At 37.3% G+C, this 15,674-nt stretch overlaps 1 protein-coding gene across 1 annotated transcript in view; it reads right to left on the reverse strand.

Moving 5' to 3' along the window:
- Positions 1 to 9,240: 9,240 nt before the first annotated feature.
- The window catches only part of tcaim (T cell activation inhibitor, mitochondrial), a 35,765-nt gene continuing 29,331 nt past the window's right edge, over positions 9,241 to 15,674 (reverse strand). The window contains exons 8-10 of the mRNA XM_069920983.1: positions 14,406 to 14,638; positions 12,727 to 12,858; positions 9,241 to 11,311 (exon numbers count right to left, since the gene is read on the reverse strand). Coding sequence (XP_069777084.1) covers positions 11,092 to 11,311; positions 12,727 to 12,858; positions 14,406 to 14,638 — 585 coding nt within the window. The 3' untranslated portion in view covers positions 9,241 to 11,091. The remainder of the gene's footprint in view (positions 11,312 to 12,726; positions 12,859 to 14,405; positions 14,639 to 15,674) is intronic.

Genomic DNA, 15,674 nt, shown 5'->3' on the forward strand with positions numbered 1-15,674 from the left:
ATTGACTGCTTATTACAAGACTAGATGTCATCCAGCTACCACTGGAGCCTGCCTGGCTTCACTGTCAGGAGAGTTGCAAATGGAACTGAACACTTATGGGACATCCTCATTTGGAAATTATGATTGACTCTTGAGATCATTATAAGGCCAAATGAGGGTGCTCAGCAGAGATCTGATTCCTGAGGTACTACAGCTGTGATATCCTGGTCTCCGATGGCTGATCATTAACAGCAACATAATCTATGTTTGCTCCATTTGTGATTCCTGCCACTGAAAAACTTGTACACTATCGGGGGAGTCGCGTGGAGTAGTGGCCGATCAGGTAAAACCAGCCCTCTCCAGAAAAAAAGTTAGAAAAAGACAAAGCACAACAAAAATGAAATAGAAGATAAAGTTACAAAGAGAAAGAAGATGAAACACAAGAAGGAGAAAGTAAAAACAACTGGGAAAAAAAAAAGTCACCGGAGAAGAAAGCAGGCCTTACCTGCACAAAGGAACAGGGAGCTGTGGTGGCGAGGAGCACCCGATCCCCAAGGTTGGTGCCTGCCCTGCGAACTCGTGACCTCCCGACCGGTGGACTTCAAAAATGGTTCTCGGAGCCAAACAAAAGTTTGGTGCAATAAAAGGAAAAAGAAGACACAGACGGGAGGGGGGCTCAGTAGAAGAGTGGGCAGCCACAGCACAACCAGCTGAGGGACGCCTCGACACCAGGGCGCTCGTCTGAAGGATGAGGATGGCAGCAGGGGAGGGTGCAAGGAAACAGACGAGGGAGAAAGATAGAGGGGTGACCAACAAGAGGACCAACGGCAGGAGGCCCAACAGACAGCCCAGGAGGGGAGGACCAACAGCAAGAGGCAAGAGGAGGCCTGACAAAGAGATATAAGCAGCTCAACAGGAAAAACAGAAGAGACACTGACACAAAGAAGAGAAGAAGAAGACAAACACAGGTACAGACACAGAAGAGGAAGAAGAATACCAAGATCATCACAGAGAAATAGAAGGTAAAACTGATGGACAGAATATATATAAAGCCTTTTTTGAAGAAAAAATGAGATCATTAAAAGAATGGTTATGATTAGAATTTAGTGCAATTAAAAGAAAAATGAAAAGAGCAGAAGATAAAATCCAAAGTTTAGAACTGGTAATGACAGAAATAGGGAAAAGAGCAGAGAATGTGGAAGAGCGGGAAACGGCTATAGAAATGGAAGTAAATGATTTGAGGAAAATTGGAAGAAAGTGACAAAAAAATTAGAGACACAAGGGTTGTTATATCAGAAAATTGATATGTTGGAAAATTACAGTAGGCAAAACAACATAAAAATACTGGGCCTGAAGGAGGGTGAAGAAGGCACAGACATGAAGGAATTTATAAAAGGATGGATCCCGAAGGTCCTGAGAACGATAGAAATGCAGGAAGAAATGGAAATAGAAAGGGCACACAGAGCACTAGCACCGAAACTGCAGACACATCAAAAACCAAGATCCATCTTAGTAAATTTTTGAGATATACATGAGAAAGTATACTGGAGCGGGCAAGGAATAAAGTTAGAAAAGAGAATAAGCCATTGGAATACAAGGGTCAAAAAATATATTTTTTACCCAGACATAAGTTTTGAACTCTTAAAGAGGAGGAAGGAGTTTAATACAGCTAAAACGATTTTATGGAAAAAAGGGTTATAAATTCATGTTAAGACATCCAACCGTGCTTAAAATATTTATATCCGAGAGCAAAACAGACTGTTCTCGGATCTGGAGGAAGCACAAGAATTTGCAGAACATTTGCAGGAGAGAAGAGATGTAACAAGAATGAAGAATAGCGATAAAGTATATATAAAGATGTAAAAACAATGTATATGTAAAGAACTAAAGAGGGAAAAGAGAAGGGAAGGAAGGAAGGGGGAAAAAAAGGGAGAACTTTGTTATATGTATTTTAAAAAAAGTGTTTTTTGGGGGGAGAGGGAATAACCGTCACTGCAAAGCGAGCAAGATCGCAATCCAAATGGAATGGGGAGTTGTGGTTGCCCAGCAAGGGATAAGGGGCAATTCAGAGAGGGGGGGAGCATTTGGGGTTAAGGTATTATTGGGTGTGGGAATTGCTGGAGTATTTTATGTTTTAAATGTGTTGTCGTACATTGAGTTTAATAAGGGAAAACTAAAAGATGAAAATGGGAAAAAGGGGGATGGAGGTGGTGAGGAAGTGGAAAAGAAGTGTAAGCAAGATAGAAGATGGCCATGTTGAACTATATTACTATAAACATTAATAGAATACATAACCAAATTAAAAGGAAGAGGCTACAAAATTTACTGAAGAAAAAATAGACATAGCATTTGTGCAGGAAATGCATCTAACTGAAGTGGAACATAACAAATTAAAGAGAGACTGGGAAGGACACGTAGCGGCAGCATCATATAATTCAAAAGCTAGAAGTGTAGCCATATTAGTTAATAAAAATGTACCAATCAAAATAGAGGAGGAAATAATAGATCCAGCAGGGAGGTATGTAATGATAAAGTGTCAGATATACTCAGAATTTTGGAACTTGCTCAATATATATGCACCTAATGTGGAGGATCAAAAGTTTATGCAGGATATTTTTTTGAAGATTGCAGACACAAGGAAATATATTGATAGGAGGGGATTTTAACCTTAATTTGGATCCAATGTTGGATAAAAGGGAAGCAAAAAAATAAAGTAGCCAAATTTATGGTTAAATCAATGCAGGAAATTAAACTTATGGATATATGGAGGAGGCAACACCCAAGTGAGAAGGAATATTCATATTATTTGAGTAGGCATCAAACATACTCAAGGATTGATATGTTTCTGTTGTCGGCCCATATTCAAGGGAGAGTTAGGAAAACTGAGTATAAAGCTAGATTTCTATCTGATCACTCACCCCTGTTATTAGCAATAGAACTGGAGGACATCCCACCAAGAACATATAGATGGAGGTTAAACTCCATGCTACTTAAAAGGCAGGAATTTAGAGAGTTTATTGAACGCCAAATTAAAATATGTTTTGAAATAAACACAGAATCAGTGAAAGACAAATTTATATTATGGGACGCAATGAAAGCCTTCATTCGAGGACAGATAATAAGTTTTGTAACTAAGATGAAAAAGGATTATAATCGGGGAAAAGAGCAGTTGGAAAGGGAGATAGTAAGTACAGAAAAGGAACTAGTAAAAAGGAATGATATAGCAAAAAAGAGAGAATTGGCAGACAAAAAAAAATATGAAACATTATAAACGTATAAGATGGAAAAGAACACAATGAAAACAAAACAAAAGTATTATGAACTTGGAGAAAAAACACAAAATATTAGCCTGGCAACTTAAAACAGAACAAGCTAAGAAGAACAGTATTGGCATCAAGGAAAAAGGACAAACAAATTACATTTAACCCAACAGAAATTAATTAAAACTTTAAGGAATTTTATGAATAATTATACCAAACTGAGAACGCGGGGAAAGATGATAAAATAGAGGAGTTTTTAGTTAAAATTGAACTGCCGAAATTGCAAGAAGAGGAACAAAACAAACTAATAAAACCATTTGAAATAGTGGAAGTACAGGATATATTAAAAAAGCTGCTGAACAATAAAACACCAGGAAGGAATGGATTTCCAATAGAATTTTATAAAACATTTAAAGAGTTATTAATTCTTCCTCTCCTGGAAGTAATGAACTAGGTAGAAGAAACACAAAACTTGCCAGATTCATGTAAGACAGCAATAATTACAGTAATACCAAAGACAGGGAAGGATCCATTAACACTAGCATCATATAGACCAATATCTCTACTTAACTCGGATTATAAGATAATAGTGAAATTATTAGCAAACAGATTGGCCGATTGTATACCAAAAATAGTAAAGCAAGATCAAGAAAAGACGAACAGTGGATAATGTCTGTAAACTTATTCATCTAATTCATGCAGTTCAAGGAAATAAGAAACCAACAGTGGCTGTTGCTTTAGACACAGAAAAAGCCTTTGACAGAGTAGAGTGGAACTACTTATTTAAAGTGTTACAGAAGTTCAATCTACCAGAAAAATATATTAACCGGATTAAAGCATTATATAATGGACCGTTGGTGAAGGTAGCAGTAAATGGATATGTATCGAACCAATTTAAATTAAGTAGGTCAACTAGACAGGGATGTCCATTATCCCCCTCATTGTTCACCTAAGCAATAGAACCTTTGGCAGAACTGATAAGAATAGAAAATAAAATAAAAGGGAATAAAAATAAAGGAGTATAAAATCAGCTTATTTGCAGATGACATCATAGTGTACCTAACAGAACCAGAAATATCAATAAAAGAATTACATAAGAAATTGAAGGAATATGGAGAAATATTGGGGTACAAGATCAACGCAAAGAAAAGTGAAGTGATGCCAATGAGTAATGCGGATTATACAGAATTTAAAAAAGAATCACCATTTAAATGGCAAGCACAAGCAATCCGATACCTAGAGATCAGGTTAGATAATAAGGCACTTGTACAAACTAAATTATCAGCCACTAATAAAGAAATTGCAGGAAGACTTAGAACATTGGAAAGAAATGCCATTAACGTTGATAGGGAGGGTAAACTGCATTAAAATGAACCTGTTCCCAAGGATACAATACTTATTTCCAACATAACCAATTCCCTTAACAGAAAAATCCTTTAATGAATTAAAGAGAATAACAAGGAAATTCTTGTGGAAAGGGAGGAAACCGAGGGTAGCATTAGATAAATTAACAGAGAGGTATAACCAAGGTGGTTTGCAGTTACCAAATTTTAGAAATTATTATAGAGCCGCACAATTAAGGTATTTATCAGATTTTTACCAGACAAGGGAAAAACCAGACTGGACTAAGATAGAACTAGATAAAATAGGGGAGAAGGTACCAGAAGATATACTTTATAATTGGGATGAAAAGTTGGTGCAATATAAAAGCTCACCAGTATTGCATCATTTACTTAATATATGGAAGAAGATCCACTTAGAAAGGAAAAAAACGAATTACCAAATACCAAAATTATTATTGACGCAAAATCCACTCATCTCTTTTACAATAGATAACCTTTCCTTTAGAGAATGGGAGAGAAAAGGAATTAAAAGAATAGAAAATTGTTTTTGGGGAAATAATTTATTAACATTTGAACAGTTGAAGTACAAATATGGAATAACTCATGGTACAATGTTTGCATATCATCAATTGAAAGCTTATTTAAAGGATAAATTGGGAAACAGATTGAGATTACCAGAAGGAAGCAGCTTTGAATATGTGATTAGAGACACAATGATAATTAAAAGATTTATAACAAACATGTACATTAAGCTGCAAGATAAGGAAAATGATGAAATAAACTATAAACCTAAACAACAGTGGGAAAAGGATTTAAACATAAATATAAAAAATGAAGCATGGGAGAAGTTATGTTCTGGAACTATGAAGGATACAATAAACACAAGATTATGCATGATACAGTATAATTGGTTACACAGGGTATATATCACTCTTCAAAAATTAAAAGAATGGGATTCAATATTATCAGATAGATGTTTTCTCTGTAAGAAGGAAATTGGAACAACAATACATGCAATTTGGGCATGTACGAAAGTGAATACGTTTTGGGAAGAACTAAATTAGATATTAAATAAAATCGCAAAAAATAACATACCAAAAAATCCAGCCATCTTTCTTTTAAGTAACACAAGTAAAGAATTAGGCCTCAAACTGGATAAAGCACAAAAAAGGTTTATTATGATAGCCTTAGCTGTAGCAAAAAAATGTATAATGTCAACTGTGAAAATGGAAGAGAGCCTGAGAGTACAGCAATGGTACATAAAAATGAATAAATGTATTCCATTGGAAAAAGTAACATAATTAAAAAAATAAAATCACAATGTTTGAACAAATTTGGGAACCATACATGGAACATAACAGAGAGAGCTTGCCTCGGACCTCCATCCCCTAAAATGATGATAAGTCAAAACGACTTGATTCAGTGTGTAACAAATAGATGATGCATTTTTCTTGTTTCTTTTCCTTTGTGTGAAGATATTGTTTTATGGTTTTATTGTATTGTATATGTTGCATATTTATGGGTTTTGGAGGGGGGTGGGAAGAGGGGAGGGAGGGAAAGGGGGGGAAAAAGGGAGAAAATGCCACGTGATGAGAAACGTTTGTACATATTTTGGTTGATGTGGTTCAGTGTGAAAATTTTAAAAATTATAATAAAAAATCTTGTACACTATCTCAGATTTTATTAGTACTTTGAGGACTGTTGTTCATGTTGTCAAATGATCCTTCAATATGCAATGAAGGCACAAGTAGATGATGGTTGCTATCAATGATCTGCATGTACTAAATGGGCCAAATGGCCTTTTTCTGTGCTGTAGTGTTCTATGGTGAGCTCATATTTGTCTGGGTTGTTGTGGGTAGCATATTTCCAGAAGGTGCCCAATAATTGTTAAGGAAAAGCATGATTAATGGGCTCAAGTTCACATTTAAACCACAGCCTTTCTATGCTGAATCTTTATAATGAAATTCAAAATCAGTCTAGATATTGTCCTCTGTAATGACCAAACAGAATTCTCCACCTGATATTGTCTTCAAATCTTATGGACTGAGCCAATTATGACCAAGGATATGAATGCTCAAGTCCTTGGTTCTCTTGCTAATTTCTTAACTGTCCAATCCATTCTCAACTGGACAAAGTTTGTTTTAATTGATGGCTGCAGAATATTTTATACTTTGCTCATCTAATAATCTGCCATTTCTGATGAAAAGTTATTAGCCTGTAACACAAAGTCTTCCTTCATGGATGTTTTCCAATCAGCTGAGTATTTCCATTTAATTTTATATTTCCAAAATATCCCTTTTTAATTTTGATTTTTTTTTGCTTTAAATTTTGACTGAACTATATTTGAATTTGAGTACTTTCTGTTTATTAAACAGGGAAGAAAAGTTTTGGACAGAGCAAAAAAATACAAGTGAATTTTACTTTATTGAAAGGTGAGTACACTGCATCAAGACGCCAGATCATTAATGTTGCTGGAGAAATCGTCATTAAAACAGGATGTGTGACTAGAGCTCTTTATTAAAACAGGATGTGTGACTAGAGCACTTTGGCTGTTAAGAGGTATTTTTTAAACAGTCTCAATTAAGGATGCCTATTTTATTTAGTATTTAAGATTTTTGTATCAGTAACAGCTGTCTGAATTTTTTTTTCTTTTGACAATTTCCTGAATCTATAAGATAGTAACATACAAGGATAATGTTCAAAAATTCTAGTTTGCATCAGCTAGGAGATAGATATTTCTAATGATAATCATATGGCATAGGAATGGGCCCTTTGTCCATGTTGTGACAGAGTATATAAATATGTTTTTTGGAGATAAATTGGGAAAGGTTTGTTAGAATAGGTTACATACAAACACAGATCTTATTTGAAATACTGGAGCTCTGCTAATGCTGGACAAATCAGCTCCACAGCTTATGCAAGAGCTTTGGGGAGTGCTCAAGAGACTTCACTAATGGATTGTTTACAAACGGTAACAGATGAAAGAACTTGTTGGAGCTGCAAATTGTCTGGAGATGTTTGAAGGTCATGTGGTTTTGCAAGCAGAGAGAGTCAAACAGACTTTCTCCCAGAGGGAGAGACAAAGATCACTTCTACAGTGTTACAGCCAGTAACAGTAGTTGGGACTGGAACAGGACACGCTGGCAAGCTTATGGAAAGCCCATTTGGAAGACAGCCTGGTCAAGGCCCTTGTAGTTCATGTCTTCTGTTTCACTTGGAATAACAAAAACAAAAAGGAACTCTGTGGTGACCTGAAAGAAAGAGGTTATCATCTGGAGAACCCTGAAGGGGCAAGTTTCATCAGTAAGACATTGAAGTGACTGATGGAAAGTACATCAGTTGTGGATGTCCTGGAACAACAAATCTCTCTCTGAAAACCGACACTAATCTTCCTGAATGGCAACCATTTACCTCTCAAGCACCAAATCCTGGTGAACTTTATAAATGTTAAATTCTGTGCACAGTATAAGAATTGCCTGCAACCAGGGAACTTGGAGGAATGAAAAGTGAGATTGGACTGTGAAGCAAAGAACTTTTCTGAACTTACACACACACACATGCGCTTAGAATTAGAAAGGGGTTGTTAGGTTAGTTAAGTTAAAGTGTGATTCTGTTTTCATGTTTAAAGATAAAAGCAATTTTTGTTTAATTAACCATTTGTCTTGGTGAATATCTATTACTGCTGGGTTTTGCGGTCCTCTGTGCTCGTAACAATGTAAAGTGTGATCCCTAACTTTGCTAATCCTATTTGTCTGCATTAGGTTCCTATTACTTTATGCCTTTCTTATGCAAGTATGTATCCAAATATTGCCTAAACATTGTAATTGTGTTTGCCTCCTCTGGCAGCTCATTCCAAGTAACCACCATGGGTGGGGGGGGGGGGGGGGGGATATACCTCTGATTTTAATTTTATCTTGAACAGTAATGTCCTGTATTACATTCCTCGTATCAACCAATCTTAGTAACACGACCAATAGTATAGCAAGATAACCTGCTTTTGCTCCTGTTGTACTGGCCAACACAGTTTCAGCTTGAGTTGCCAACCATTTTTTCTCTCCCATTGATGCTGCTGGACTCACTGAGTTGTATTTGGTTTCAGTTTCCAATTTCTGCAGTCTCCTGCACACTAAAATATTATATTGATTTCTTTTTAATGTACAGAATCTAACTGGATAACCAGTTTCCCTTGCATGGCCTTGTGACAATTTGGATATTCTGAATGGACACGACTTTCTGTTTAGCCTTGCTGATCTAACTCTGAAAAATAACACGTACTGTGAAACATTGGAGGTTCTGCAGCATTTACCAGGGCTCCAAAAGAATTATACAGAGGATAGGGAATCTAGGAACAAGGTTGTAATGTCACCAAGTGTGTGCCTTTTTTTTACATCTGCAATCAGAATTTTCATTCAATTACATAAAACTTTGGAATTCTTTCATGAGCTAGGATTTCTCAATCGTTGGGCTATGTTTAAAGTCACATGGATAGATTTTTGAATACAAGTGGCTAAGGATTGGATGGGAAAATGATCATGATCTTGGTGAATGGCAGAAAAGGTTTGAAGGGATTTGTGACCTAATTGTGTAACATTCTTGGATGAATCTCATCTTCTTGGAGTATGTATTTGGTATTTGGAGTATGTAAGCACTGCCAAGTCAATTTAAGAGCTTTTAATATTTACACAGTTCTACACAATTTTATTTATCCTGATTGACAGAAGAGGAAAAGAAAGTTATTTTTCTCTCAAAGAAAAGGATCTGAAATTAAGATAGAGCCTTCTGGGTTGTCCCCAAGCTCTTCACCATAAAGTACATTTGAAGTGTAAGGGAAATGCTCGTTGACCTGGCAAACTATGGTGAGAAAAAAAAACACGTACTCCAATAACCATTGTTAGGAAAGCCTAATGTTTTTGCCTCTGGCTCACTTGTTTCCCACACTCCCTTTAAATTCACTTGGGCTGTTCTCCATGCTCATTCTACACAATGAGTTGGGCTATTCATTAGATTCATAGCCAATAGTCTGGAATATCTTACAGTCTGCCTCCACAAAGTCTTGAGGGTACTGTGCTATTGGAATTTTAGTGTTTTTATGGTTTTGGTTAAGGCAGACATATTGATCCAGTGTAAGAAGGATGAAGCTTTATTTAATAGTTTTTCTTTTACAGAAGCTTTCTCCAGTGGATATTACCCACCAATTCAAAAAGATCTGTACTGTAAACTGCTTCTCGTCAGGTTGAAATGTTGGCAACTTAAATGTTCCTAACAACAAATGCAAGCAATATTCAGAGTCCCAGTCTCTCCAAGCACTGTCTGCAGATTGTGCTAAGAAGGTATTTGCTCTTTTGGAACCATATTTTTGTTTAAAACACCTGGATGATGACCTTTGATTGTACTCTAAAGGCATGAAGATGAAGTTTGTTCACAAAAGGAGCTTACGAAGCAGCAATGGACAGACTGCTGGCAGCCACTTGGATTTCAGAATCAAAGCTTCAGATAAAACCGACAGCCATCAATATTACCAAAGAAGAGATTTTCGGTTTGCAATATTCCTCTGCCCTCAGATGGCTTCAACAGAACATGAAGTGGGCAGGGAAGGTTTGGCTCTTCAACGAATAACATCAGACATATTATTTCAGCTTGAAAATAGGGAATATTTTGTTGATGTTAAATTGATAATAACTGTACAATAAACTATTTGACTCTGAAAACTGTTTTATGTGACTAAATGTGGAGCTGTAGCAGAATAATTTGGATATGTAGTGCCAAAACTGCTCCCCTTGAACAAAGCCTACATGCCAAGCATCCTCTTGTAATTAATAGTAATGCAACTTCTCCTTGCAATTGAAAACTAATCACTTATTACGGTTTACTCTAAAAAAGACAATCAAAAGAACAAACCACAGCACAGGCAGAAATGGCAAATACTAGAAATACCAGATTAAACCGGTATACGGATCTTTTTTCGGACTGCAGTTTAATAAAGGGTGCATCCACGCTGTAACAGCTCAGCTTCCAACCATGTCGGTTAAATGTACCTGCATTTCCTTCACTTTTGCAGAACTCGATTTTTCACAAGATGAAAATGAAGACTTGTCTTTTTCCCTATTTGTATTTTTACTAATTTTGCAGAGAATAAATACCACAAACCTTCATGAAGCTTCAAAATCCCTTTGTGGAGCCAAATCCTGCTTGGATTCAGGTTTGTTCTTATTCTTTGAAGTGGGTTTGAGAATCTATTTGCATGTATTTGAGCTGCACTCAAAATAAGAAAAAGACAGATGAAAGAATTGGTAGAACTAAACATATCTGGCGAATTATACACAGTTTTAATTCACACAAATTGGACTACTGCTGTAAAGGTGGGAACCCAGCCCTGGGCATAAACTACTCATCTAAATAAAAAAAATGCAGTTGTCCAGTTTTCACATGTAAAATTCAGGTAGTTCTTTGCCACTGTTCCATCCTAGCAGAAACTGTCCAACAGTTCACTCTGCTTTTTTCCCCATCTATTATTTCCAGTCCCAGGGAATACACAAGTCACCATCCTGTAACACTGAATAGAAATATGAAATGCACAGATGAATCCTGGGCAACTCCATGTGTTTTTCAACCAGTCTTTTACAGGACTGTACCATCTGTTCACTGGACACACTTTGCTCCTTGTATAGCCCTTTGAGCCAAAATCTCTCTGTGCAAACTTGGATAAGATTTTCCTGTTGTGTTTTCAACCTATTGGATTAAAAAAGAAATCCATTATATTTTGGAGTTTAAAAAAAATACATTCAACAGAAACACATGCCCCATATGCTTCTTATGAACATGATGCCCAATTTAAATATTACTCTGATGCCTGTTCTAGGTATTCCCAGCATATTCATGTGTCTATCCAGAAATCTCTTATATGCTATTATTGTATCTGCTTCCACTACTACATGTGACAGCCTGTTCCATTGTGTTAAAAAAAATAATAATTTTTATATACACCAAATAAAACCCTTCTACCACTACCCCATGTTCTATGCGCCAGCAAATTCTGGTTCAGCCTACCATGAGGGACCTTGCCAAATACATTACTAAAGTCCACGTAACATCCACTGCTTTCCCTCATCAACCACCTTTGTCACCTCAAAAAAAAAAATCAAATTGTTAAGACGTGCCTACACTGCACAAAGCTATGATGACTGTCTCTAATGTGACCATGGCTTTCCAAATGTGCAAAAGCCCTATCCCAACGTATCTCTCCCAAATGGCGTGAAGCTCTCTGGTTGATACATTCTTGGATTATCCCCATTTTCATTCTGACAAAAGGATGAAGTATGACTTTGTCACAAATTGTGTAGAAATTTCAGGGAGCTTTGATGCACAGTGATTTGTAAATCTTCAGAATGTGTTGCTATTTTTACTGCTTGTAGTTTTCTTTGAACAAATGTTTCCTCACCTTCAACTTCAAAGACTGGATTTGCACATATCACTCTCATATGTGCCCTAATTTTTCTTCGTCATTTAGGGCTTACCATAAGAAGGATCTTTTTAGTAATGGGATATAGCCAATTGATGTCAATCAATCTCTGGCCCAAAAGGGAAAGAACCTACATTTCTACTACATTGAATGCAACTAAACAATTTTTAAGCATCCCTAATCTGTTCTTTCATCCAGTCCTTTTCCTCTACATTTTCTACAGTTTGATTTGAGGAGACCTCATTTCCAGTGCCATTGTAACTTTATCCCCCTTCAATCTTTAAACCTGTGGGCCAAGGAGATAGACTTCCAGGCTCAGCATTCACTAAGGTCTGCTTTTCAGGTTGGTCTGGTCAATTACACTCATTGTGCCTCATATTGTAGGAATTAGTCCAACTAAAGGGGCTCTGTTCTGATCATATTTAGCCTATTAATTTGTTTTCCTGATGATTTACATGGAAAATATAATTGTCTTCAATAATTTGACTCTTATTTTGCCTTGTTTTAACTGCCTAATTTTGCCTCCAATAAATGATACTAACAAACAAAGTGATTTGAATTCGTAAATCCAGACTCAATCAGTGTGCCATTGTGACACTTGGTTCAGATATCCCAGTCCCATTGGATTGGCTCCAGGTGATGCTCTCTCATCTTCAGTGAGTGACAGGTGAGAATTTTTACTCACTCCTCCTCCTTCCTCAGGTAGGCCCTGGCTGTTTGTGCATGGTTCAGAATAAACCATTGCAAGGTAGTGGGGTCGCAAGTGATGGGCACTTTCAGCTGGCCTGTCTTAAGAAGAATGGGTGCAGAAGAGACTCTGAAACAACAGAAAAATATCTGGTTAACAGGCACTGTTGAAAGAATGGAGGATTATGAATGAAAATTTACAACCTCGTCTTGACTGCCTCTCATAAACTCATTGTGGTTCACAATGAAAGAATTTTTAAGAGGTTATAATAAGAACTGTGACTGCCAAATTGCACAAAGCATGTGCCCACAAACAACAGTGAAACATTGTGTAGTTAATTGGCTCTTGTTATGTTAAATGTCACCAGGATACAGGGAAATCTTAATTTTCAAAAAGATTGGTGGAATCTACATTCTTAAAAATCTCCATCTATCTGTACAGAGATGCAGAGCAGTAATAAGAGGAGTTTATATTTCTCCGCAGTGAGAAGCCACAAGAAAAAGTCTTTTTTTGAATGACTGGATGCAACTGCAGAGGATGCTCTGTCTCGTGGGGGGGGGTGTCATTATTTTAAAAATAAGGGTTATCTAATTAAGATAGAGTTTACACTTTTTTTCCTGTCAGAAGGTTTCTGTGAAACTCTTCTCCAAAGGAGAATGGAAGCACAGTCCCTTTATACTTTTAAGATTAAGCTAGATAAATACTTGATAGGCATGGAGTTGAAAGATTACTCAGGAGAGGCAAGAATGAGGTTACAGTTAGATAGCCATGTAAAGATTGAACAACACTTGTAACATGCTAAGCCAAATTATAATTGCATTTTCTGCCCTGACATTCCATTATTAACAGGACAGAAATAAATTGCACCATTCCACTTACAGAATGTGTTTGAAAAAAACCCGATTAAATGGGAAGAAGAGGTGCATTTGGGAGGCATAGCCTCGTGGGGCGGAAGGGCCTGTTACTGTGCTGTATCGTTAAATTATAAGATTTAAATTGGGAGTGCAGCTGAAGGTGGACATAACTGACAGGTGACCGATGGCCTTTCCCCATACCTAACAAAAGCCATACTATTGCATATCATTGGATTAGACTGAATGTAGAGAAACTCAGAGGACTAACAGCCTGCACCAGTTGGAAAAAAATGTACACAGGAGGAAATTGATAATAAACTGCAAGAAAAACAAGTTATACAGCATGGAAATGTGTCCTCTGACCCACTGAGACTGCACCAAACATTCGAGTACCCAGTCACTCTAATCCTATTTTGTTATCCACATCCTCTCAATTTCCTCCATTTTCTAAGAAATATCTGCACAAAGTAGAGTGCCAATTAATTCCCAACCTGCCCATCTTTGGGATGTAGGATAAAACCAGAACACTGGGAGGAAGTTCACATGGTCATTGAGAGAATATGCGAACTCCATGTAGAAAGGCCTGAGGTCATGATTGAACTTGGGTTGCTGGAACTCTAAAGAAACAGGGCAAGGTCAATGCCTCATGTTTGTATGGTTGATTTATAGCCTGTCAACATAAACCTACCATGGGCTGTTTTGAGATTCAATCAAAACCATGCTTGACATTTCTGCCTCCCAATTTAATTAATGTATCTGAACAGCTCCATATGTAATTCTCAGCAATCCATTGATCAGACCTTTAATTTTGCAATAACTCACTTTACTAGAATCATTTGCAGTCCTTTGAGACTTCGTGGGTGAAACAGAGGTCGGCTCTCAACCAAACTCTGATGAAAGGTCTTTAACATCCTGTAATAATCCTCTAGCATCATCGCAGGCTGTAGATCTTCATTGTAAATTAACTCTATGTCTCCCAGAAGAAAGCTGATCCTCTCTTCCAACAAGCAAAGGTGGCTGTGAAGGTCATGGTAGGTAGGCAACCTCTCCAAAAGCTTCAAGTAATAACAGGTTAAAGGTTTACCGCACTAATATCTTGGTTCATTGCTCACATCTCAAGCACTTTATAGATTCATTTGTTACATTTCTGGCACAGACTCCCACCTCCCAATGAGGAAATCCAAATTTCTCCTACCTAACTTGCATCAAGTCCTGCTCAACCTTCACTCTGGTGTTTTACTAATCTAGATCAAGTCTTAATTCAATGCCTCAATTTTTAAAGAAGTCTTATCCTGTCTTTCAGCTCCTCCATTGGTAAGCCTTCAAAACCTCCATTATATAACCTCCTCAGTCCTAAAACCCTCATCTCTAATCCTCCAATTCTACCTCTTAAACCTAGATTTTAATTATTGCACCACTGCCTCCAGCTGCCAAGTTCCTAATATCTGAATTTTTTTCTAAATCTTTCTCCACTCGCTTAAAACACTCCATGAACTAACTGATCATTTTAAGCCACCTAAAATGTAGCTTGCTATCAAAGATAGAAAATTGATTCATAGAAGCAGGATCTAATTCTAAGGTGGGCAGAGGAATTTAATGTAGAGAAATTTGAGGTGATGCATTTTTGGAAGTCTAATGTGCATAGGACCTACATAGTGAATGGTAGGGATCTGGGGAGTTGATCAGAAGGATCCAGTGGCTTGAAAATTGTGTCAAAGATGATCAAAAAGGCTTTCAGCAATCAAAATACTGAGAACAGAAGTTGAGAGGTCATGCTGCGGCTGTGTAAGACGTTGGTGAAGCCCCATTTGGAGTATTATGTTCAGTTTTGATCATCATGCTACAGGAAAGATGTTGTCAAGCTGGAGAAGGTACAAAGAAGATTTACAAATGCATTGCCAGAACTTGGGGGGGCCGGAGCCACAGGGAAAGTTTGAGCAGGCTTGGGCTTTATTCCTCGGGACCACAGGAGGACAAGGGGTGACTGTCACACTGAGCACCAGCGCATCTCACGGCTGTGTGCTCAGCCCACTACTATTCACGCTACAGACCCACCGTTGCATCACCAGATCCAACTCCAACAGTGTCAAG

The sequence above is a fragment of the Narcine bancroftii genome, chromosome 2, assembly GCF_036971445.1.
Source record: "Narcine bancroftii isolate sNarBan1 chromosome 2, sNarBan1.hap1, whole genome shotgun sequence".
Lineage (NCBI taxonomy): Eukaryota > Metazoa > Chordata > Chondrichthyes > Torpediniformes > Narcinidae > Narcine > Narcine bancroftii.